The 25,540-nt window shown below is 46.3% G+C and overlaps 1 protein-coding gene across 2 annotated transcripts in view; it reads right to left on the bottom strand.

The window, feature by feature from the left end:
• The window catches only part of NPAS2 (neuronal PAS domain protein 2), a 136,703-nt gene that overhangs the window by 24,582 nt on the left and 86,581 nt on the right, over positions 1-25,540 (bottom strand). For both annotated transcript variants that reach the window (XM_011383735.2, XM_011383733.2), the window contains exons 4-10: positions 25,013-25,104; positions 20,360-20,449; positions 13,436-13,556; positions 12,357-12,470; positions 2,962-3,080; positions 2,206-2,288; positions 1,346-1,452 (exon numbers count right to left, since the gene is read on the bottom strand). In XM_011383735.2, coding sequence (XP_011382037.1) covers positions 1,346-1,452; positions 2,206-2,288; positions 2,962-3,080; positions 12,357-12,470; positions 13,436-13,556; positions 20,360-20,449; positions 25,013-25,104 — 726 coding nt within the window. The remainder of the gene's footprint in view (positions 1-1,345; positions 1,453-2,205; positions 2,289-2,961; positions 3,081-12,356; positions 12,471-13,435; positions 13,557-20,359; positions 20,450-25,012; positions 25,105-25,540) is intronic.

Here is a 25,540-nt window from a genome sequence, read left to right on the forward strand (position 1 = left end):
ACATCTTTATGCAAACAGTTAAGAGGAATCCTATCTATGAAACTGAAGCTACAAAAGGAGCCACTGATGTGAAGGCTGTGACGTCTGAAGAGGAGGGAAGCCCAGCCTGGCAAGGAAGGGCCCGGGCCAGTTGGAGAGGAGACATCTTGTCCGAGCCACGGGGCAAGTCCTTCGGACGTTGAAGGTGATTCCTAGCCAGAGTGGCCTTCCTCATGAGTCAGAAGGAGCCCAAAGCCTGATGGAGCCATGCTTCTCATGGTCTCTGGTGCTCATGAATCACTTGAGGATCCTGTGAAATTGGAGGCTCTGATTCTGTCGACCTGGTGGGGGCATTCTGAGAGTCTGCAAGTCTAGCAACCTCCTCATGATGCCCAGATGCTCGAGGGCCACCCTTGTGGAGCAAGGGGTTAAAATTTTAAAGATTAGCCTTGAATTCTGACAGCAGGTCCTGATGGAATCCAAGCTTGTTCTTCCTTCAGCAAGGACAGCAGAGACGAGGAGGTTACGACAGGCCCTACAGGCGCGGCGTCTATCCAAACATAGTACTAATGATCAAGCCATGGACCAGGGTCCACAGGCTGTTACGACAAACGTTCCCTTTCAAAGCAAGGACTCAGCACCGAGAACATGGTTTTAGATGGTTAATCCCTGACTGCTTACCAAGTGAGACCTCAGACAGGCCTGTAGTTCTCCAGCCCCCCACACCAGGGGCCCTGCCTCCCACACCTTTCCCAGGTGCCCCCTCCTCTGGGGCAGAGAGCCTTCCCTCACCCCCAGCTGGATGAGGCACTCTCCTCTAAGCCCCCCAATATCTTGGGCACATCCTCTTCAGTGTACCGACAACATCCTACAAAGTCACCTATTTCTGCTTTCCCGTCAGAACTTGCTCCTGCAGGACAGCAAGCAATGTCTGATCATTTTTATGTCCCAGGCCCAGCTAGCTGAGTGGCCTGTAGCTTTGACCAACACATGCCCGCTGACTAAAGAACAGTTATGTGAATTCGATAGTTGGTCTTTGAAAACTGGTACATAACTTCAAAAAAGTGGCCAGCATTCCTTACATCTCCTAGGTAAGACGAAATAGCCTGCAGATCTGACAGCTACTGGGAATGTGCTGGGTGGGTGGGTTAGGGAGAGCAAGGTCACTTCCAGGTGAAAACACAACACGGAGCAGTGCAGACAAGGACCCCTGCCACACTCCCAGGTCATTTCTGAGAAAACAAAGTCTTTCGCCTCAGAAAGAACCTGAGAGATAAGCAGACTTAAAGGCTAAGAGCCCTGCTATTGGGGCTCTTTGGATGGAGATGGCAGCTGCTCAGCACTGGGCTGGACAAGCAGTACTCACGGTGCTGGTGACACCTGGCCAGGAGCTCCAGATCATCGATGTGATAATAGTCATAGCCGGAGGTCCCCAACACTTCAAAAGGTAGGTATCCTATGATTGGAGGGGCTCTGCCAGGGACAACAGGACAACTGATCAGTGAGGACTCACCATAGTGGCTGCACCTCAATACGGAGGGCACAGTTTGCTTGTTTAATGATCAACCTGGAGGGTTCATTTCTCAAGAACAATAGCAGGAAAATAATGTTGCAATGGTCAAGCCCAGAGAAGCTGTGTTTCCCAAAGCACTCATTTTTATTTTTTGGCATTTAGATAGTTGGTTCCCTTGGCATAGCCAGGCTCAAATAATAACAAACGTTATCACTATTGAATAATGGAAAACAGCAATTGATTAGGTCGGCTTAACCCCAAAGTGTAATAAAAAAAAATATAAGGGTGGGGAGCAGAGATTGCTAGTTCTTAAACTGTGACAAATGTTACAAGAGAAAGAAGATTGAGCTAAGGAGACAAAAGGGTGTTGAAAGAAATGAGATGAGAGGTTGCGCTCCCTTTCACTGCTGACTTCCTGGGAGCTGGAGAGGGTCCCAGTAGGGCAGAGGGTTGGGGTGGGGTATATCCCAAAGATGTCCCCGGCTGCAGCATCTGGCTCTCTTGAAATGGTCTGACCCAGACACAGAACGGATGCCAGGTGCAGCAAATGCAGCAGAAGGGAAGTCCTGGCTGGGACCCACTTCTCCTTCTCCCAGGAAGTCCTTCTCCTTGAAGGGACCAGACCCAACCTTTCTCTCCCCAGGAGAGTGTGGCTCATTTCAAACCAATGCTTGAAAAGGACCCAACCCAAACATGTTTTTCTTTTCACAAACCTGTGATCCAGAAATAAAAATTTCCATTCCAAGCTATGCCTTGAAGTGAATTCCTCTAAAGGTTCATCAACTATGCACATTTCCTGTGTTAAAAGGGGGAAAAAAGTACAAAAAAAGTGTTGCTTGGGGTGCCAGATGCTCCCCCCAGAGTTGTTCAAGAATGCCTGGTGGGTAACAGAAGTTAACATTGTTTAGAGTGAGTCTTCAAGTTGTGTTGGACTGAAACTCAACTTCTGTAGCTAATTTCATATTAGCTGATACTAAATTTATTTCACGAGCTGGGGAAAAGTTACACGGAGCCAAAATGTCACACCACTCCTTTCCCAATATCTCGAAGTGTGGTAAACATGTGGAAAATGGCTTTTCATCTGCATTTGAATTACTCATTTCACCTGACATTGTGCCATAGAGTTAAAGAAACAGCAGATGAGTGCATTCAGACAAACCTTCAGTCTGACACCCAGTTCTCACCTCTGCCTGCCTGGGGTTAATGTTGGCAGGAAAGGTAGGAAAGTTTACAGAATTCTAAAGCAGGCTAAAGTGGCACTGCCTTCAAACAACACAACTCTTGGGAAATCGGAGTGAGGGGAGTGAGCCTATGGGCCGTCACTGGTACAGAAACCAGACATTTAAAATTTTCAGTCAGTGTCAACACCCTTGATTTTATTCTTTCCCATAAAGACAATTAATTAAATATAACTAAATAAGACTCGACTGTGACAGTTCCATAGGGTAAATTCTCTCCCAGGTACTTGCCTTTAAGAATTGTGGTGTCGCCAGGCGAACGGTAGCAATGAAGCAGACCTCCTTTCCGAGTGGCACCCGGCAAGGCCTTGAAAGGGCACTGTCAAAGCCGTTACAGGTGGGGCTAGGCACTGAGGGAGGGGAGGGACACAGGTGAGCCCTGGCTGTTGTTGTCACAGCAGCCAACCTGCCTGCATTACTGTGAGCCAGCTCCATGATCAGTATTTCATTAACTATATTAACTCCTTTTATTCTTACAATGACTCAGCAAGCGGCATGACTATCATCTCCACCGCATAGGAAACTGAGGCACAGACAGTGAGGTAACCTGCACATGGCCAAACAGAGCTGAAATTCAAGTCAGTGCACTATTCTGCCTCTCACTTGCATGCTCTTACAGCCACTTAGATTACTGTGCTGGGAAAGCATTCTACAAAATGAGAAGACAGCCTCATTCTGCAGTATGAGCCTGAATACTCATTCCAGGCAGGGTTTTAAGAGTGATTTAGTTCCTAGTCCAACAACGTTTCTAGTACCGATTTTCCAGGGAAAGTAGTGGTGTCCTGGCACATATTGATCTTCTCCCACTCCTGGCCCTGGTGTGGCACACCTGGCATTCAAGGGCTTCTCACGAGTTCCCAGGACCTTCCACATGGCTGCACAGTCCCCACTCAGAGCAGCTAAGTCACTGGGTGAAGTCCAGGCACTGGCACGTTTAAGAGCTCCCAGGTTTACTAACGAGCAGCCAGGGTCGAAGATCACCATCTTAGATGGTCAGTATTTTTAAAATTGATTATATCCTCTACATTCCTGAACTTGTCAATTAAAAGTTATGTTTTCCAATTTGAGAATATACAAACGTCAAGAAAATGCATTCTATGATAAAATCTGCAAGACTCTTTTTGGATTTTAGCTTTCCAATAATTTCTTATCTCATATGTTTATAGATTCCTGAGTGATTCACTAATGTGGTCTTCTGTCCACTAAGACAAATAAATTCATTTTGCCAAATGCATTCCCTGATGCATTCGCATAAGTGACCGATCAATGTTTCAAGATGTGACCATAAAGTGGGTAAAAGCGTGGGCTCAGGAGAGTTTGCGTCCATCATTAGTTAGCTTAGATCATTGCAGATTAATGTGTAAGATGAGCCAGGAATCTTATCAAGGGATAAGAAAACAATTCCACATAAGGAAAGTGTCTCTAGATGTGAACGTCTGTGTAATGAAAAAAGAAAAAGAAAGACATAAAAAATTTCCCAGATGTGAAATATCCTCTCTGCTAGAATCTGAACAACATTACCAGCCAGATAACAACTTAATAAAATGTTCCCTTCTCTTTCAGAATTTCAAGATCTTCCAAGCAAATTTCCAAGGACTACCCAAGAATTTAAAAGAAAGTATTTGATCTGCCTCTGAACCATGCACCTTATTTGAATGACCCTTTCTGCTACTGAATTCATGCACCCTGTCAGTAAGTTCTTTCTTGGGAGATTTACTGGGAAGAAGACAGGGGGACAGATCTTGGAGTGTGGTGCAGGTAATACCAGCCCCTAATAATTTCTTAAAGAGGCAGGGAGGGATGTGGATCGTGACAATTACATGGATATTCTCCAGAGCTTCCTGTTGGCCTGGATGCCTTCCAGTGTTGTTTTATCAGTCCTTTTATAACTTCTAAAGTCTTAAAGATGAAAATGCACCCTACAAGGGAAATTCCATTATTGCTTGTAGCCTACACTTGATAAACTAGATCTTTTACAGAGGGGCCCAGAACCCAGCAAATGCCTCTTCTAAACAAGCTTTTCCCCTAAAACCTGAAGCATCTGAGGGCTTGATCAAAGGTGATAGTAAATTAAGGATGAAAGTTGTAACAGAGGCCAAGGAGAAAATCTTGGGGAGAAACATGAGGAAGAAGCTACTTTTAAACATTTTGCCAATTGCATTTGAAATGAGTTTCACTTTCTGCGTGAGCCTTTTTTGCACATTCTAGAGTCTACACATGGGCAAACTGCTCCCTGGGACTTCAGAGTAATATTCAGTGCTTAGAATAACTTCTTCGGCACTTATCCCCAGATAGTTTAGAAACATTAATTAAGAATTTAATTAGTTGTTTCAATTTAAGTAATAGAAAAAATATATCTAATTACAACTGGCTTCCTGAGCCTGTCAGGATAAACCATTCGATGCGGGCACAGCTGTCTTATCAGATCTCTGACCACTTTGAGACTTCTCCTTTCTCTGCCCCTCAGACACACACACACACAGCACTCACGACAGAGATAAAAGTGATTATTTGTTGCTACTCTCTCCACTCCGCCCTGCCCCTCCCCTGCCTGCCAAAGTCATCTTCCTTAAAATTGCCTTTACTCTTGCCCATAGCTAAAGAGACGGCCTCCCTCATGGCAGGCGCTGGGTCTAGTTCTGTCTCCAGCTCTGAGCAGGCATTTTGCACACAGCAGGTGCTAACATGTGTTTATGGAATGACTCACAAGACGACCTTCCATCTCACATCTAAGCCACATCCTAAGGCCCAGTTTGGGAAGAGACCTTCTGATCCCTGCCAGCAACTAATAGCACAGACCTTGAGACCCTGGGGGGCAGCTGGTGGCTGATTGGCTACGGGTGGGTCCCTCTGGTGCTCAGGCTTGCTCACTGCCTTCCTGAGGTTATCAACACTGAGGTTATCAAAAAGACACCTGGGCAAGCTCGCTGCAGATCAGCCCACAGCCATCACCAGTCTGAGGAAGACGTGGGAGCACTAGTCGTGGACCTCATACCCAGAGAGATGACAGATGGAGCTCTGTTTTCAATCTTCCTATTAAAAGGGTCCATGGAATTACTAGGTACCCCTCTTTGCTCCCAAACCTTTCATCACAGTCTCTAATTTCAGAGACTCTGAAAGAATGTGGCCCTGGGCTGGCATTCCTGGGATTCTAAAATGAAGAGAGCCCCAAGGTTGTCCCGTGGATTAGAATGACAAAAGTCTGTCTTGCTCGGCACCCAGCATTCACTGGCTTCCAAGTCTGCCTGATGATAAGAGTGAGCTCACAAATCAGTGATGACATGCAGATAAGGAGGATCAGAAGGGCAGGGAGAGCTCGGATGGGCGAGAACTTGTTTCCAAAGGGGTAGGAAAGAGTAAGGAAGGAGCAAGGATGGTGACAGTGAACCTCAGCCAACCGCAGGGAGTAGAAGGACACAGAGAAAGGCATAGCGACACCCTCCTGCTCAGTATCGATTCAGCCATCAAGCCTAAACAATTAAATATTCTGATCAGAGATGGCCAGCTTATGATAAACCGAGTTGCAACAGCTATAGGAAAACACTAATAGTCCCCAGGGAGAGTGATAAATAGCTTTCTCAGCACTTCTTGGAACAAATGACAAACAAAGCAAATAGGTGTCTGGGAAGGTGTGAAACCATCAATGAAGTTTGCTAAAGGGAGAAGAAATTCCTAAATCTCCCTTGTGATAAGCATCCAAAAAGGTCTGGGCAAGAGTGCTGGCATGTTGGGAAGAAAAATAACTTTCTGCACGTTCATGAGAAACCATCTTCCACTAATTAAGCACAACTTCCAGTCGCCTCTTTTCTCTATTCCCAGCATGCTTTCCCCGAGGTGCTCTGAACAGCCAGGGTCCTGGGTCCTGAGAGCAGCAGCACGGTGGTGCCACCTGGTGTTTGGCCCGGGCACCGCCTAAATTGCTGGGATAAAGTGTAGTTCTTTCCTTTTAGCCACTTCTGTTTGGCACGGGGAAGAACGATGTTGGAGAGAAACTGAAAGCCACAGGAGGAAGCTGGGAGGTTGCCATTTCCCAGATTGAAAAAAGTAATCTAATGGGAAAATGTATGTCTGAAATGTCTTCTTTCCTCTGGCATTCATTAATTAAAATGAGTAGTTTGGGAGGCCAGGAGGTTGTAACGGCATTGACAAAATGCCTACCAGATGGTGGGTGAGGGTAGGGCCTAATTATTTGCATGGTCAGAGAAGTGAACTTCCTGTCGTCCGTCATCCCCTGTGCTCCAAGTGGATAGCTTGTGCCCATTTTTATCACAATTATCAGACAATCCTTACCAAAGCTCCTCGCTCCCAGGCCAAAACAAGCAGAAAGATGGCTGATAAACATGACCATTCCTCGGTGCTCTGCTTCGGCACAGGCTGCAGATACTTTGAGAGGTCGACCAACGCCCTTGGGTAACAATTTGTTCTTTATCCTCATTGTAATTCCTTTGCAATCTAATCTGGCTACAGTGAGCAAGGCTGGAGGAGGACGTGATGCTTCCTTGTCAGGGAGAAGGGGACGCTCTGACTCTTGGGGACCTGGGACAGTGATCAGATTAAGCAGGCCTTCCTATGCTAGACTCACGTCTGTCTTCATTCCCAGGAAGATCTGGCTGGCCTGTGATTTGTTCCCTTAATGAGACACCTCAATGAACTCAGCTTAGGGAGAAAAAAAACAAACCCAAACAAAGCCCCCAAAGCCAGAAAATGAGGCAACCTAGAGAAATCCCACAGAACACACAGAGTCAAGTGCTGTGAACTGAAAGGCCTGGCTTCTGCCAGAACTTCAAATCTGGTTGTGTGGTTAGAGGCGGGTAGGTGAAATGAGGGCAGGGAAACTTTTATGCTCTGCTGTGTGGTTTCTGGAAAGCCCAGAGTGGAATGTTTGCTGAGGGTGACCCATTTGGAACCACACCAGTGACTTTTGAAACACTGTTCTCTGGATTTCAGTCAGACACACATTTAAATCCAAGACTGGGGGAGGGGCGGCAGCTCAAATAGAGGATGGCTTTCTTCCTAGCAAGGGTGTGGAGTGGGGCTGCAGGACTTGGGGGTGTGGGGCTGGGGAAAGGGCCCATGGGCTCCTCTCTATTTCACTGGAGCAATGAAAAGATGGGATGGCGTATTTGTTCAAAGCATTAAAAAGTCTGTCATGGGACAAACAGCCTGGGAAACTTCATTTCAACTCCATTCTGGAAACAATGTGCTAAGCGGAAGTGGACTAGGACCTGCTCAGACTAGCTGCCCCAGTCAGCCAACATCAGGGGGAAGGCTTTTTTTGGGAGAGGAGATGGGTGGTCCTACATCCCAGCTCAGATTCCTTCAGGAAGGTTCTTGCAGGCTGCCTTTGAGATTGTCCTAAAATGAACCACTTCTAAGAAAGCTTGTCCCAATTCCTGACACATATTTCTTCACATTTATTAAAAATCTAGGCTACAGATGTGAAGTCCTGTCTTCCTTCCCCTCCCCCCAAACATCTGTGGCAAATGAGGAAGCCCTAAGGAGTGGCCAAGATATGCAAATATTGAAGTCAGGGAAAATTCCATTTCGCTCAAGTCTTTGGGCAATGCTAGCTGTGTCTGCACAGCCCCAGTGGGGGAAGCGGGTGGGGCGCACGGAGAGGAGATGAAGAGGTAGGTGGCATAATGGGCTGGTGAATCTGGAAATGTTTAATTAGAGAGTTTACTCTCGTTAACAAGGACAAAAGTGCTTCTGTCCCTCCGCTCCCCCTAGAATCTTAACTGGGCCTACTTACACTGGTCACAGGGCTAGCCGAGTCCTGAGCAGTGACCTGGGTCAGCAGGCAAGCAGAAGGGTCTTCATCTACAGGATTTAAGGCTCACTAAATGCCTGCTCTTCCCTGACGGGAGCCCCCACCCTCCATGTTCCACTCAGCCCTTTGGCTTAAGGCCCTAGAGAGCCTCTGTCAATCTTGGGCCAAACCCGGTGATGGGATGAGCTCTGGGCTGGGAAGAGAGAGTGTCCGGAACAGACCTGTGGGGGTGCCCTGAGAGTGAGGGGCCTGAGTAAAGGCATCAGGGAGCACCCAGAGGGGTTGGGGGGGCACAGAATGGGGAGTAGACAGAGGCCAAAGGTGAACTTTCCTGACCACCCAGTGCTGCTCAGGAGGCCTTCCTGTGCAGACAGTTCATAAGGCACTGGAAGTTACACAGCACCTACCGACATAGATTCAATCTTTGCTTTGCATTAAGGCCAAAGAAGTGGTGGGAGCCCTCTTGGAAGCTGCTGCTATGTCCCTGGAGTGTGCTTTGGGGTCTGTCAAGGGCAGCTCTGCTATTGGCTCCTGGGGAAGGCATGATTGCCCTGAGTGGGGCTCCTGGTCTGAACACTGCTTCTGCCTCTACTACCTGTGTGTCCAGGGCCCACATCTCCAAGCCTCGGTCTTCGTTAGCCTTCTTTTGCTGAGCACTTATTTGTGTGCCAGCATGGATTGTGAAGGCCCAGGAAGGGGTGCCATGAGGCCACAGATTAAAGGCCACTGTCCTTTCCATCCCATTATTTATAAAAATGAAAGCCTCATATCTTAACAGGCTACAAGTAAGAAGACATCAGGCAATGCTCCATAAACTAAACGGCCCTACGGAAATTATAGGACTTTTCATGATGATGGCCCAGGGCCATACATAGTTCTTTGAGGTGGGAGCAGGTACTCTACTGTTCATATGCATTTTTCTTCTACACATCACATATTTTTTAACCTGTGCCATGCCTGGGAACTTGGGGAAATTGCTTTCTAGTTTCTATATTTGGTGTTTTGACATTTGGGGCTTGGTGGACCCTGGAGGGTCTGCTTCTCTCAGGGTTAGCCAATTCCTAGGGAGAGTAAACAGCTCACCTTTTAATATACCTTTCATATGAAAACCAACCAGTGCAGAGCCCATACCTCCACCACCTCCACTGTCTGGCTCTCACACTCAGGGCCACTGCGCCCCAACCCTAATCGCCCAGGGCCAGGACCAGACAATGAGAAACAGCGCCCACACAGCCCCGAAATTATTCACCAGACAATCCCCATCCTGCTCGCCCTGCCTTGCCCATTTTCCCCACATGGAAACCACAATGGAGGCTCTGGCCCATGTTTCCTCCTGGTCTCTCTGTTGCTTGCCTCTGCTGGTGCTTCCCCATGTGGCCCTGCATGACATGCTATGCCTGTTTCTAGGGATTGGTGAGTATAAACCCCTTCCTTCATGACAATCATTACCATGTCTGCGTGTCTCATCATATTTGATTTAAAACAAATCTCAAGTGCCCTTAAAACAGCTTGGTACGTGGATGTAGCACAGATACAGATGTCATGCACCAAGAGAATGCTGGGGCAGGGGCATTCTGCACCTGGACGTTTAATTCCAACAGATTTGTGGGAGGCAGCAAAGTACTGGGGTTAAGCATGAGTTCAGGGTTAAAATGGGCATGAGTGTGGGTCCCCCACTTCTCACTGTGTACCTCAGACTTCATTCTCTTTCACATCAATTTCCTTCTCTGCTAAGATGAGATGATGCCAATAGAACCACCTCACAGGGCTCTTGAGAGGATTCAGTGACATCTCACTGATCAGGCAAAGGCTGAGCCCAGGGCCTGATACTAAACAAATTCCCCTAAGATGAACTATTTTTATTATCTATTGTTCAGTGTTTATTGAGAAGCTTACAGAATCCAATTTGAATTATTTCTTACATTATGTGAAACCATATTTTATAGGTCAAAAATGCTTGAGTATTGGTAATTTCATAGGGTTCCATCTTAGAAATTCATTTGTCTCTGATGCTTTTTTCTATCTGTTGTAATGCAAGTAACAACTATATTTCAGGTTTTTCACAATTACCTTTGGAGACTCTTATCTCAAAAAAGTACGCCTAGCTTTGGTTTGTTCAACAGGCTCTGGAAAGTCACTCTGCACTCTTGGCTTTAAATTTTCTACTTTCAATGCCATGTGTTTATAGCAGTAACAGTTCCCCCCGCGCCCCCCTCCAAAAAAAGTCACACATAATTTCTACACATTCTTTAAGGCAAAAAAAACATTGCCTCAACTTGAAGTGAAAATAAAGCCTTGCTAGTTTAAAAAAAAAATCCCAATTATTCTCTATGAAGCCTGACTATTTCCTTGAAACCCTCTGAAATGTGATAAATGACAGGAAGATTCAAAGTGATATTCAGCAGCATCTTAATGAGAGTTGTGGAGATGGAAATTCACAAAGGACACAATTGCTGCTCCCCAGACAATCACAGGTCGGTTCATTTAATTAACTGTGTGCACTGTTGTCATGGGGACACGTGGGAGCAATATCCTATAATTCTCAGAGTCTTGGCACGCTGGGGGCCAGGGTGTTTCCCCTTCCTTGCATGTGGCCGCTGCTTTCCCAGCAGCTGGCATTATGTCATGGTCACAGTGCACCTTTTAAGCAAATTCCCTACCACTGCTTGTATTAATTCAAAAATGAAGTGGTCTGGTAGGAGAGCCATAAGCAAGAGGAGTGTCATGAAAATTCTTAGCGAATGGTATTTTGGGCAGTGTTTCTCAAAGTCTATGACTTTTTGAAGCAGAAACCCTAACGTTCTTTTGCAATAGCACAATCCCAACCCCTACCCCCCATTTCCTGAACTGGAATCTTTAAGCGATGCCTGAGAATCTACATTTGCACAAGCTGCCTCACCCCGTGACCCACCTCCCCAGGGCTGGCATCATATTTGGTTTCCTATAAGGTGTCCCCAAGTCATTTTCTCTACCTGGTAGCCCAATGAGCTGCCGTTCACTTTAGTGTATGGTTCGTTGGACATCTGTCTCAGGAGGCTGGGGAAAGCCTCTCAGGTGACTCAGAGTAGCTAATCAGGCCTTGGCCTCATCCTGCTTTGCCCAGATTGAGGGGCCCGCGCAGGGAAGCTGCCCTCCCACTGCTCCCAGACACCCGGCACGCTGAGCCTCAGGTGGGCAGGTTGCCAGGAGGGCCCCAAGTCTCTAAATTTCTAGCATCAGGCCTGCATTCCCATTTTGCAGGAGTCAAAAGTGAAACTGGGTGTTTAGGTCTAGTTTAGAGATGCAGCCAGAGCCTGGATGACTAGTTACCTGGGTAATCTCAGAAAGGACAACTTTCCCCTGTGACTTAGCCTGCTTGGTGATGACTGCTGGCCACTTTATTGTGCATTCACTGGATGAGCCCTAGGTACCAGAGCTATTAAAACTGCTCACAACAGTACTGGAAAAAGGAGGATAAAAATGCAGAAACCAAGGTTATGAATCATTTCACATGGATGTCATGTGAAGGGTGTCACAACGAAGCCCTGTTTGGCTGTGTGGAGGCCAAGCCTGCACGCTATTAACCATAAACCGTTTCTCACAGTAGAACTATCCCATCATCCCACAAGTAAATAAACAGATAATGTGCATTTCAGTGGGACTTTGTGTGCTGGCATAAACAGGTGTGGGAGTGTTCTTCTCGCATGGGAAATAACATTTACAAGCACAAAAAATGCATCTTGGGAGCACGAAAATCTAAATGCAAATATGAAAAGCACAGATTCCCCCGCCTCCTCGCTCTGTGATTCTTGTGCCCCCATGAGCACGTTTGCATGATAAAAGACAGGCTTGCAATTATATGACAATTAAAGCTTACCATTGTTGTAGGAGCGAAAATTTCCTACAAATTTTATGTATTCATAAGTTGGAAATTCCTTTGGGTTCAAGCTGCCTCTGAGAAGATGGCAATAAAACTCTAAATCGTTGTCAGCTGGGCCATTAAAGGAAAAAAGAGAAAAAGGGAACGTGAGGATTATATACTCCAGATAAACAAGTCACATCTTTGTGAAACTCATGGAGTTTAGCACACATGGACAGGATATTTTCTCTCATTATGACTGAACTTTGGACATGGTTTAATAACCTTTGCACCACAGGATTTTTTCCTTCCCCCAGAGTTTAGAGGTATTTTGCCTTCCATACTTGGACCTAGTTAATCTTCATTTGCTCACAGATGTGTATGGTTGGTTATGTCAGCATTGATTAGTTCCGGTTGTTTTCATGTGGTATATTAAAATAAAGCTGCTTGTATAGAACCACTCTTTCATTTAATCTTTTTGCTTTGCTTTGAAGTAAAATCAGATGTACAACAGGACCGATTATCCATGGAAAACAGACTAAGGTTTGAACAAGCGTAAGGCAGCTTCGCTACCTCCACGTGGTTCAGCAGGTACCGTGGCCAGCCTGTAGCTAAGTTGCCAAGTTTTATAAAAACTTTAAAATTCTACAAAAAAGAAACCAGGCGATAGCCTCAGGAGAAGAGAATTTGGATTTTTGACCTAATTATTGAGTTCTCAGTTGGTTACTTGGCATCATACAAATCTAGCATTATAGCATCCTCCAAAATAAGCAGATTGTTCACTGATTTTCGCAGCTTGTTCCTAAAAGACTCTCATGTGAAAAAAAAGAGGAACCTTTTATATGACATGCAAAACAAGTTATTATCCTTAAGCTCTATGCTTTCAAATTTTCCACATAAAGTTAAATGTCTTACATATTCTGAACTCCACTTTTAGCTTTAAACTTAAAATATACCTCTGAGGATCTTGGAAATGTTCTGAGTCACAAGGAAAATTATTCTTAAAATTAGTCCTCCCTCCCTAATTCATTCTAACCTCTTTTCAAAAGCAAAATCCTTATCTTTATATCTGGTAAAACTAGTCAAGTTAAACTTACATTTTAAGTATCCTGGGGAAGGGGCGTCCGTTACAAGCATATGGGAAGAAAGCATCTTATAAACTTCGGAATGTTCTTGTTCTGGAAGGAAATTTAACAAATTCTGATCCATGACATCTGACTGAAAAAGAAAGAAAGAACAAAGGCACAGATTCAATGAAGATGGAAAACCAAAAGAAAAGCAAAAACTGGACATTCACAACAACTCAGAACTGGTTTCAGAAATGAAAAGTGATTTTCGGTGAAGGCTCTCAATCTATCCCTCCGTAAGTGTGCATCATAATTGAACAGGTCTTCCTTGCTTGAAAGTGTCTGTTATTGCCCACGGGCCCCAGAAAGAAGTGAGAGTTAAGTCAGACAGCCATGCATCCTCTCCTGCTGCGTGAGGAACCACATCTGCCACACTCCTGCATCCTGGCCGGGGCTCCCTGGCAGCCTGGAGCCCAGCCTGGAGCCTAGCCCGAGCCCAGCCAATTGCCTGAAGGTCCCTGAAAAGTACACACAGCTCCTTGTCTGGCCTTGAGGCCTGCAAACAGCAGTCTGTTCACTTCTTAAAGGTCTCTAATCGAAGGAATTATTTTCTACAAGTGCCTGGACACTGTGGCTACAAAGTAAATAAAACATCCAATCTAAGTACCACACACAGTCCAGGAAAATGGTATATAATCTGTACTGTCCGTTATGGAAGCCACTGGCCACATGGCAACGGAAAGCTTGCAATGTGGCGGGTATAGATAGAAGACTGAATTTTTAACTGTGTTTCATTTAAATTATTCGAAGTGAAATTTAAATAGCTGCACATAGCTAGTGGCCCCACGCTGGTCAGGGCAGGTGGAAACTGACAGTGTAGGCAGAGCGGACAGGCATGTCTCTGCCGTTTTCTCTGGCTCCCTCAGTAAACTCGTCCCCTCTTGCAGCTTCAAACACGATCGTGTACACTTTTAAATTTGTATGCCCTGGCAACTCTCTCTTGTGTGCCCTGGCTTAAGCTTCCAACTGCCATTCAGATGCCTTCTGGGGACCTAAGATTCACAAAGATCCCCAACGTCATCATTCTTTTGTGCCCATACCTTCTCCCTCCCCTGTGTTCTCTGGCCCCGTCTGACTGGTCACTTGCCCATATTGGACACCCAGGTGGCTTCTGTGGCTTCTCCCCTTCCCATCCTCATCTTCACATGCAGATAATGTCCAAGTGCTGTGAGATAGTCTTCCCTTAAGTTCTCTCAGATCTGCTCACTCCTCCATTCATACGGCCTCTAAGCTAGTCCAGACTACCACCACCTCTTGTCCGGGGAAGGAACTGGCCAAGCTGATCTTCCCACACCAACTTCTATTTCTGTGCAGTTTGTTCTCCAGCATGTGCCTCATAGCAGATCAAGGTACCATCTTGCTTAAAACCATCCATGGGCTTGCGATTGATTCCGGGACAAAGCGTAAATGTCTTGATCCGCTTTAGGACTCTCACAACCTGCTATCTACCTGCTCTACTCCCAGTGCTGCTCCAGCCCTGCGCAATTTCTTTTCTCCAGTTTGCCACGTTTGCTCTCCCATCTGGGCCTTCCCCCCAGGCGGCACCCTCTGGCTGGAACATTCTGTACCCTCTCTTTTTGTTCAGCTAACTCCTGTGCCTCCTTCAGGTCCCTGCTTTGAAGTCACATCCTCTGATAAGGTGCCAATGACAGCCCCTCGTCCAGATTGGCGCCCTTGCTCCTGCTTCTTTGGCCTCTGCAGCCCTCTGCTGCATTTGTTATGGTATCCTGCAATTGCTGGCATGTCTTCACCTAGACAGGAAGGCCTGGGAGGGAACTGTACCATTGTGGCAAGGTGGGTGAGAGCCCAGAGGTCCAGACAGAAGGCTGGCTCTGCCCCCTCCAAGCTGCACTTTGCTTAACTGAATGATGAGGAAACTGAGGGAGCAATGAGCTGATTCGCATCTGCTGCTGAAAAGAGGAGATACGCTGAACACTCAGTAAATACTAGGCCTGATTAGGTATTTAATGGCCATTTATGAACTGATTTGAAGTCATCCTGCTCATTCATTTGTTGACATGTGCACTCTGCCCACCTCACTACAGTGGGAGCTCCAGGAGAGTGGAGGCCCTGTCTTCCTTCCTCACCCCCGTATCCTGTCATGGAACGGTGCTTGGCCATCAGAAAAATGTGTTGATGTGGTGACAGAATGGCGTGGCAAGCACTGTGAAAGAAGTAAAGACAAGTACCCGAGAACACAGAGCATGCTGTGTTGAATCCAGAATGAAGAGCAGGGGAGTCCGGGGTTGGCTTCAAGCAGGGTCTAGGGGATAAGGCAGTGTCTACCAGGTAGCAGGATGCTCAGCTCAGGGTCCCAGCAGGCACAGAAGTGTGAAGGTGGGGGACCTACAGCGTTGCAGGGAAGGGAGGGGAGTGAGGGGGAGTAGGCTCATTGGGAAAGCAGGGCTGGAGTACAGATGGCCTCAAAGGAGTCAGGGCATGATCCAGAGCACCAAAAGGGCCAGAGGGACCTAGAGGAAGGGAGCGCAGGAGCCAGGCTAGGGATGCTCAGAGTCTGCAGAGGCACAGGGGAAGGGGAGATGGAAAAGACAGAAAGAGACAGAGACCAAACAATTCATTCCACAGCATAACCCAGCCAACACTGGCTCAGAGCAACTCTGTGCCAGCCACTGCTTTAGGCACAGGGGAGACACCCAACAGTGCAGGCAAGTCCCTCACACCCTGTAGCCAGCACTCGAGGGGGGCGAGAGGTAGGTGGACATGGCTTGGTGGCTGACAGAGGACAGGAGAGGGAGGGAAGGGACGTCAGGGGCTCCCAGCTCCTAGCTTGGGTGTTCTCATTTTGATCTCTATGGACAAAGACTCTGCCATGCCGCCCACCCCCTGCCGCCCCCCCCGCCCCCACCGGCCCCTAGTTGTGCTGTCATTCCTTCGTTCTGGCTTTTTCCAAGTTTCTTCTGATGTTTTTGATTTTATTTAAAGCCCATTCCCTTTAGTTTTTTAGAAAATGACTAATGCTCACTGATGCCAATAATCTTTCTTCTTAAAGACATTTCAGATACTTGAAAATGGTAACCAAATAGTCACCCCAAGGTCTTTTCTTCAAGGGACAGTTGGAAGCCCACTTTCCCTGATGGTGCACATGGCAGAGTAGGGTTAGGGACCGCCTGGCACGTCAGAGGGCTATGGTGGACCTCAGTCTACAGGTTCTGCACAGAATAAAGAGAATAGTGGATGGAGATGGGGGAGGTCGACTGGGTGGGGCTGGGGGGTTGAGGAGATGAGTTAATACTTGGAAAGGCCTTGAAGCAAGTTCCTTATATGCATTTGCTATTATGTTACCATTATGCCATTTCTATGTGCTGAAAACCAACACAAACAACGATAATCTGAAAATGCAAACCTTCACTAGGGCTTACAGGAGAATAAATTATATCTGAATGATCTGAGCCCTGTTTATTAAAATAATAGCAATTTTGGAGACAAAGGAGGGAATGTGTCATCTACAGCCATCTTCACAGCTAAATCATATCGTTTACCTGTTGGAGGCGGGAGGGTCTCCACCCCAAATTACTGATATGCCTATGGCTGCTGTATCAAGAATCTGGCCCTTTTCTGAGTTTCACTCAAAATGCTTGTTCTGAATTCCAAATTGCACATCTCCCATGATTTCTCTTGAAGCACCACAAGAGCCTGGGGACCATCTGAAAGTGCTGGGGAGACAGGAAGCAGATTCCTCTCTTCCCATGACCCAGCAGTACTAGTTCCCTTGCACTCAGCTGAGCTGAGAGTGGGCTGGGTAGATGCTCAATTCAGAAATGTCCCCAAGGGGTCCCGGCAGCTCTTGCTGGAGATCTGTGTTGGCCACCGTTAGAGGGGGCAATGGTGAAAGACCTTGTGAAAAGAGGTAGGGATGCGCTCAGGGAGGCAGCCAGGGCCTTGGTGTCCCTAAGGGATTAGAAAGGTGGAGGTGTACTCAATATGCTTTCGTTCAGTTTACATTCAGAATCAAACTGATAGCCAAGCAGTAATACTTTAAGATTTCAGGTGACTGTATAGAGAATAGCTTTAACCTTGGAGTAGTGAAGAATCAAGTAAGCTATAAAAAGTACCAACTATCAAGAATCTCTGTTCATTAAAAGAGCCTGAAGAGAGAAAAAAGAAAGCCACAAAATGAGAGAAGATATTTGTGACACATATATACCTGTGGTGTAAGGCCTAAAATTAAGGTTCATGTTATATGCAGCCTTAAAATCTGGCAAATCAGGGGGCCTAAGTGAAAGTTCCTCTCTGCATGGCATCCCCATGGCTGATGTCCCCTAGCTAAACAACCCTCCTTTCAAGGGGACCAAGTGTGGTTTTTGCTTATCTCTGACCAGAGAGAGGGTTTAGTCCCCTGCCGGCCTGTGGAATTATTCAAACAAGCTAATGGGGACCAGGGGACACCTCGTGCTCTTGTTACTACACAGCCTGCTTCTTATAGCCCCTCCTGGGACACTTGATTCCAGAGTGCAACCCTAGTGGCCCTGTGTCCTCCTCCTGGGCTGGGAGCATAAATGACTAATAAACAGCTATCAATCTCATCTGTCTAGTGTCAGGTGTCATGTGTTCAGCCACCCCCATAACTCTGTAGGGCACAGCGAACAGGAGGCTAATAAAACAATATCTGACAGCAGACTAGTGTCGCAAACATGGAAAGAACACTTACAAATCATAGCGAGAAAAATCTAGACAATCCAGTAGGAAAATGGCAAAATACCTGAACATCACAAAATAGGAAATCCAAATGGCTAACAAACATGTGCAAAGACACTCAATCTCATTAATAATTGAAAGAAAAGCAAATTAAACCTCCAGGAGACACCTTAACACAGTAAACTGACACAAGACAAGACATCTGACAGTAGCAAGTTCTGCTAATGTGGTATACCCGTCATCCGGCTGGCAGATGGTAATTTGGTGCGTGCCCTATGGAGATGGTCTGGAGTTGCCCAGTAAGGGTCAAGGTTTCCACACCCTATAGTCCAGCAGTTCTGCACACAATCAGTCTCCAAGGGATGCTCGCAAACGTTCCTTGGGAAATATGCACTGAATATCCCCAGAAGCACTTTCTCAGGGTTCCACTCGCATGGATGCAGAACTGCACACGTTCCTACGATGGCATACAATGCAGCAAACCTACTCGAAAGGGGCGCCCCATCTCCTCTTCTTCCTCAGCCACTCTCAGATCAGCCCAAAGAAGCTGGCTGATTCAACTGGGTCACTTTGTATTCCTTGCCTCATCACTGCTCTCCTAGCCTGAGACTGGAATTGACAAGAAACCATATCCCAAGGCCTTAGGGCAAAATAAGAACCAACCTCTCTGAGAGAACCACCCCCTAGCCTAGCACTCTGGAAATGGTACAGGAAATGGAATGAGACACAAAGGTTAGATGGATTATGGCACAATGCAAAAGCATCTGCCTAGCAGAGTAAGTAATGAGGGAGAAAGGGAGGGAAAGAGGGAGAGGAGGGAGGAAAGAAGGGAAGGGAAAAGTAGAGAGGCAGAGGGGGAGGGAGATCTTTTGGAGCCTTAGAACAAGCTGCACTCACCCACCTCCAAACTACAAAACACAGAGACTAGCAGAGGAAAAATGTGAATGAGAGCTTAGACCTCCACCAACGTTGTCTGCAGAAATGAAATGATGGGGTGATGGGAGTGGCTTCTGAGGAAATGTGTGACCTAGGATGTGGACTCCTGGGCCATTAGCACACTGGGGTCATGATCCCAGGGAAGGCAGAGCTGCCCACAGAGTAAGGCCCTGCCACTCAGTGCAGGTGCGGCTAAGGGACAGCAACCACAGTCCCCCCGCACCTTCCTGGCCCCCGATTCCCTAGGTCAACCTGTTACCCTCCTGTTCACATACACGCACCCCTTCTCTGAGGTGCTGGGGCAGGGGTGGGGGTCGGGGATGGGTAAGTGGCTTGGTGCGGCTTGCTGGGAGAAGAGAGAAGAGAAGCTGTTTTGTCCCAGTTGTCCCATAGGATACTCCTGCTAGACCTGTCATTCAAGGGAGGCAGTATTGGAATAACTAACCATGTGGCAGGAAATGAGAGGCTGGCTAAATGCCTACGAGGGACCCTCAAAAGTGGACCCTCCACCAGCCAGTTGTTCATCTTCATGAAGTTGGGGGCAGGTTACCAGAGAGCCAGCAAGACTCCTGCAGAGAGGAAGAAGTAAGATGGAGAGAAGAATGGAAGGGAAGAGGGAGGCAAAGGAGGAGGGAGAGATATCTCTGAGGGCTTTGCACATGCCACACCCACCCATCTCCAGGCCTCCGCCTGGCTCCCCTGGGACAGTGGATCCTCGGCTCACAGCTGCCCAAACCTCCTCATTCCCCAAGACCTTCCTGGGCCAAAAGCATCTTCCCAGAAAATTTCAACCCCCGATCAGCCCTGTCACTTAACTTTTACCACTAGTGTCAAAACCTACTTGGAATCTCAATCATGTCCTCTGTGATCCCCAAACCATGCCCCATCTGCAGCCATTTGGTGCCTGTCCCCCTACCTGGGTGTCCCTTTGCAGGAGAACATCTGTCAGCCTCTGAGAGACTCTGAGCTCTGCTAACTATGCAGTGACCTCGCTGGTGTGGCTCCTGAGAGGGTTGTGGGTCACAGAGGGTAAGGACCTGCACCCACGTCTCCCGCTCCAGGGCTGCCCTTGCCGAGATCACGGTACCTTGCTGTTCCAGCATGACACATGCCTGCTTCCGCCTTCCACTGGCTGGTCCCTGGGACGTTGGCCTGGGCCTGGGCCTGGGCGAGGGCAGTCCATGAATCTTCCTCCCCCACATACCGCCACATACCTGCACCACCCAGTTGGAGTTCTGGATGGTTCTCAAGAAAAGATGAGAACGTGTATGGGCAAAGCCCGTCAGAGGAGCAGAAACTCACCGGTAAGTGCCCAAGGAGCGGTGTGATGCTGTCCGAAACGTAGACAATGCTGCCATCCGTCATCACAGCGATGATGAAGCCGTCTAATGCCTGTGAAAAATGCAACAGTGAAGGCCCCTCAGTCATGCCTGTATGGCGGAGGATATCACCAAAGCCAAGGACCCCATGCTGTGACACTGACTGCTTTGTAAGCCTTAGAATATTTCCATGAAAAAACCTCACAGCACTTTTCTGCCTGGCACACAGGATGGGTCCTTACCCAGATCTGGTCTAGCCCAGGCAAAGTGCTTGCAAAAGGCTCAGTGAAAAATCTGATCTACTGGTATCACGAATCAAAATTTAGCCATGGAAATTACCTACGGAGTTTTAATGATAAATGTTCTATTGGGCTGACTCAGAAATATCACAAATACTATTAAAAGATGTCAGTGATATGGTAGGGTCCCCAACCCTTTGCCCCCAACATCACTTTCAGTTCAGCAGTAACCATTTGCTAAAAGCCATCAGTCCTAACAGAATCCTAAAACACAGAAAGTTAGCCTCTGGCTCCACTCACTGCCATAGGAGAAATACCTCCAAAGGAATTGTTTGTAAAGAACGTTCATATTATTCCACAGAAGTAAAAGGTAACTACATAGGGGGGAGTGCTGTATAAGTCAATTATATCCATAGGTATTTGAGAATGTCTGAAAATTCATTCATTTAAAAGTTTTTACTGAGCACCTGCTGTATGCCAGGCACACTGCTCTAGGTGTTTGTGACAGAAAAGGTGAAGGAAGTCAGGGTTTTCTCACAGATAATTCTGCTGTCTTGTTTTTAGATTCCTTATTGTAGCAGTACCCACCTTTTCTGGCACCAAGGACTGCTGCTCCTATGAGAATCTAATACCTGATGATCTGAGGTGGAACTGGGGTGAGGATGCTGGTGCTGGGGAGCGGCTGCAAATATAGATAAAGCTTCACTCGCTCACCTCCTGCTGTGTGGCCCGGTTCCTAACAGGCCACAGACTGGTACCTATCCACTTGCCTCACTGGATGCCCATGATGCTTTCATAAGACACACCTGTGAGCTGGTTTCTAAAATTCAGACCATGTAATTCAGCAGGGGTTGGAGCCAGACACATGTACCGATGAGATGGGAGAAGAAAAACCAACCCCACCTCACCAGGAAACAAATCTTCGAGGGAGTAACATGCTCGGGTGAACTGTCACTGTAAGCCTGTCACTGTTGCTTTAGTGACTGCATCTCTGACATACCATCTTCCCCAAATATGAGAATTTTTCCACTTTGCAGAAAAAAAAAAAAACAAACTGAAATATGTACTTAGAAAGTTCTGGAAACATTTTGTATGCACTCAGCTAGACAGCCAGAGGGTAGGAGTTCTTTCCAGTTACAAGGGCTTGGCGAAGTGCCCTGAGGCAGGAGCCGGAAATAGCCAGCCAACTGTACCAGAAGGGGCCAGGCCTGGTTACAAGGAGCCAAAATGGGAGGGGGTCCCTTTCACCAGGAAAATTAACACAAAGGTCATTTATTATTTTTACACTTACGTATCACAGGGCTTAAGACTAAAAAACATACTAAAGTGCATGTCTTAAGTGGACCTCATCCTTTCGCATTACATCAGTAGTTTTCAACTGGGGGCAATTTTATCCCCCTATGGACATTTGGCAATCTCTGGAGACATTTTTGGTTGTCACAACTGGGGTGGGTGCTGCTGGCCTCTAGTGGGTAGGGACCAAGGATGCTTTGAAATGTCCTACAATACACAGGATGCCCCCACAACAAAAAAATTATCAGATCCAAACTGTCAATAGTGTTGAGATTGAGAAATACTGGATCAGGTTTATGGGTCATGGTGACCACAAAGGTACATCCCAGTAACTTTCATCTTTTTCCCCCTTAAGTATTTTTCTAACCAGTTTTTAAAATCATTTTTGCAGTGCTGGTGGAGGTAAAATTTTTTAAAGAGGTGGGTGTACCGCTGATGATAGCTGGACCTTTTTGGAAAAAGCAGATTAGAATACTGGGGAAAGTAGGAGCATTGCAAATTATCTTCTTGAGAAGTGAGCCCATGCCCCTCTTGAAATTGTAAAGCAAGTAGGTGTGAAAAAGCTGAAGGTATTTATAGATGGAAGATAACTTTCATTGGCTCCTTTTCCACCAAATGCATGAGAAGCACAGAGTCCCAGCATTAAGAATGCTTGCGATGGTTTTAGCAACCCCATCAACAGCATTTGAGAGTGATTCAATAGGACAAGATTGCAAAATGATATAGACCCCTCTCAATGTAAAGGTGACTTTGACAGGAGATTCAGAGATGCCAAAATAGCCATAATGGCCCAAATTTTATACTGGCCACACACCAGTGGGAAACGAAATCACCCCTTTCTGCCAATTCCTGATTCTGATGGAGTTTTTTACATTCTCTGAGACAGCCTCTGAGCTAAGAGAAAAAACTGCTATAGCTTTTTTGAATAAAATTTTGAAACGCCACAAACTCCCTAATCACTGGTCACCAAAAGCTTTCCCTCCTTTTGAGTCTCCCATTTAAATGCCTGTAGCCACAGTCTTTGCCAGCTTACACCTGACCAGCTTGGCTGGTCCGCAACCAAGTCATTTTTGTTTTTTCAAACCTCACAATTGCATTAGTCCTCACTCCACCCGAGTCTGGTTTGGGGTCTTTTTTTTGAGAAGAGGGAAGGAAGAGGGATGCCCACCCAAGGCACCTGAAGCTAAGTTCCCTGGGGCCTTGATGGGTTCTGTCCTGGGTTCTGTCCTCACTGAAAAAGAGAACCTCCAGGTTTTCAAAACATGGTGTCTGGATTTCTTGCATTCCCTAAAATGGCTCTGAAAAAAGCAGAAGGAGGTGCAGATGGAACAGAACAGGATGGGACACACATTATCAGAAGTTACGGAGTAGGGAGTGGTGACATCATCCTTCAGGGGTAGGGCCCTGCTGGGGCTCAGACCACCAGGGAGAAGACATAGAGGCTCTAGTTACTCATCACTGGGTCTGCGTCTCCTGTTTGGAAGAGAAGACTAAAACAGTCCGCAATAAATCACAAGTTCTATTTGGTGGGTTTCCCAGACTCCTCAAAGCTGAAATTCACCAGGAAGCCTTGTTTACGATTTCAGGTCTAATTTACTCATCGAGTATGATTTTCTTTAGATTTGCTTTAAGGATCTATGTTGGGAGCAGGAGAGAGTGCATAAAGAATATCCATACAAATCTAAAACCTTCTTTTTCTGGAAATTCCAGTCTTCTGATTCTCAGCTCTACATTTCAGCCCAAATATTTTATCCATTTTTAACTTTCTGAAACTCTCTGGGAAGAAAAAAGAGGTCGTGCTATATACAGGCTATTAAAAAGAGACAGGTACTATAGGGTTATGCGTTTTAACTACTTTTCCCTAAGAATTAAAAGATAAAACAATTTATGCAAAGTAGCATAATGATGGATTAATTTAACATTATATTTCTCAAGCTGCTCTAAATTTAACATACTTAAAATGCATTGCTTCTGGAAAACGTTCTGTATTTTCTTTAGATGTAGTTTACGTGTAGATTTAAGTCCTTCTTTCTTATGCAAATGTTTTTTGATGTTTATATTTCATAATATTTGGACATCTTCATTCTGGCATTTCCTTACTCCAGTACATTCCATTTTCTGCATACTTCATTTATGTAAATTAAAGTTTACATCAGTCTTATTAGGCATATGAGATGAGATACAGAAAGAGTTACCATAAGGAGTCACTCTTCAAAAACCTTGCCAGGAACCACTGACACAGAACCAGCATCTTACTTCCTTTTGCTGAACTTATCTGTCCTATTTCCCTTTTTTCGCTTAAGGACCCAGACATGCCACATCTCGAACTCTCTGTCCCTCCACTGCCTTATCTACACATCCCGTCCCTTCAGTTTTATCCCCAGTGTAGACCTCAGAGCACCCAGCCAGATGTTTTTGTAGAAAGGGTTTCACCCATACATAAACATGACGTTGAGGAAGGGTGCTTACTTGGAACAGCCAGATTTCTGAACACAGCCCTGCGGTTGGGCGTGAACACATAACTTTCTAGAAGAAGAAACGTGAGCATCATTCTTGGCCTGAGAGGGTGTGTGCTGGGTGGGGAGGCCCAGGGTCATTAATGGTGCCACCCGCATACCATGTTGATGTAATATAACCGCCACTTAAAAGCATAACTTTAAAAGAAGACATTAGTTTTCAAAATGTGTTCTACTAAGGGAAAAAATACAATCTTTGCATTCTAAAGAAGAGATTCTCTGAGCCAAAAGACAGAGAAGATATGGAATCTTTCCACCTTCTTTCCCCTCCCTCGACCTACCTCCAGTTCCACCCACTTGGCTCCCCTTACTAGGTATCCTCTGGCTGGGACACTGAGAGTGTCCCCCGCCCCCTGCAGTTACTATGGCAACAGTAAAGTCACATTCAGTTCAGGGATTCTCGCTTAGAGCACCCAACTCAATAGCCAAAACAGATGCAGTAAGCATGAAAGCATCAGGAGAGTATCTGTTTAAAGACCTCTTGCCAGGGTCAAGAACAGTTGTTTACTTGGGCACAGGGTCTTATCTGGAACAAGCATCTACATTTTGATTTGCAACCCATTAAGCTAATTTGATAATGCATTTCACCTCCAACATCAGCTGCGTGAATTCTTCATTACTGAGGAAGGAAGGCTTCCAGTCCTGCTGAATATCACAGATTTCCGTTTGTGCTGAGACTTCTAAAAGAAAACACACAGGCAAATAAGCTTTTATATTCAAAGGCACCTAAGCATTGGAATTAGCAAAGGAAGCACACGTTATTTCTATGCAATTCTGCATAAACCTCTGTGTAGTTTAATTAAAGAAGCTAATATAAGGAAATATGTTACCCTGATTTCTAAGAACTGGGAACTTTGGATGTAATGGGCTTAAAAACAGCTCTTGATGTCTTCACACCCCTTTAATGAGGCTTCTGGGAGGAAAGTCCTCCACCCTCTCATGGGTGTAGTGCCTGCTGTAGCAGGTGGCACAGTGCCCTTGGATTTCTACATGACAAAGCCCATCATCAGTGGTTGGAGCTGGGTAGTTGCACCTATCAAGGCACAGGAACAAAGACTGGGATGGTGGGATGTTCTTAAGCTGCTTTTGCTTTAGTCAAGGCAAAGCAAAGCACTT

The sequence above is a fragment of the Pteropus vampyrus genome, unplaced genomic scaffold (assembly GCF_000151845.1).
Source record: "Pteropus vampyrus isolate Shadow unplaced genomic scaffold, Pvam_2.0 Scaffold541, whole genome shotgun sequence".
In the NCBI taxonomy this organism is placed as follows: Eukaryota; Metazoa; Chordata; class Mammalia; order Chiroptera; family Pteropodidae; genus Pteropus; species Pteropus vampyrus.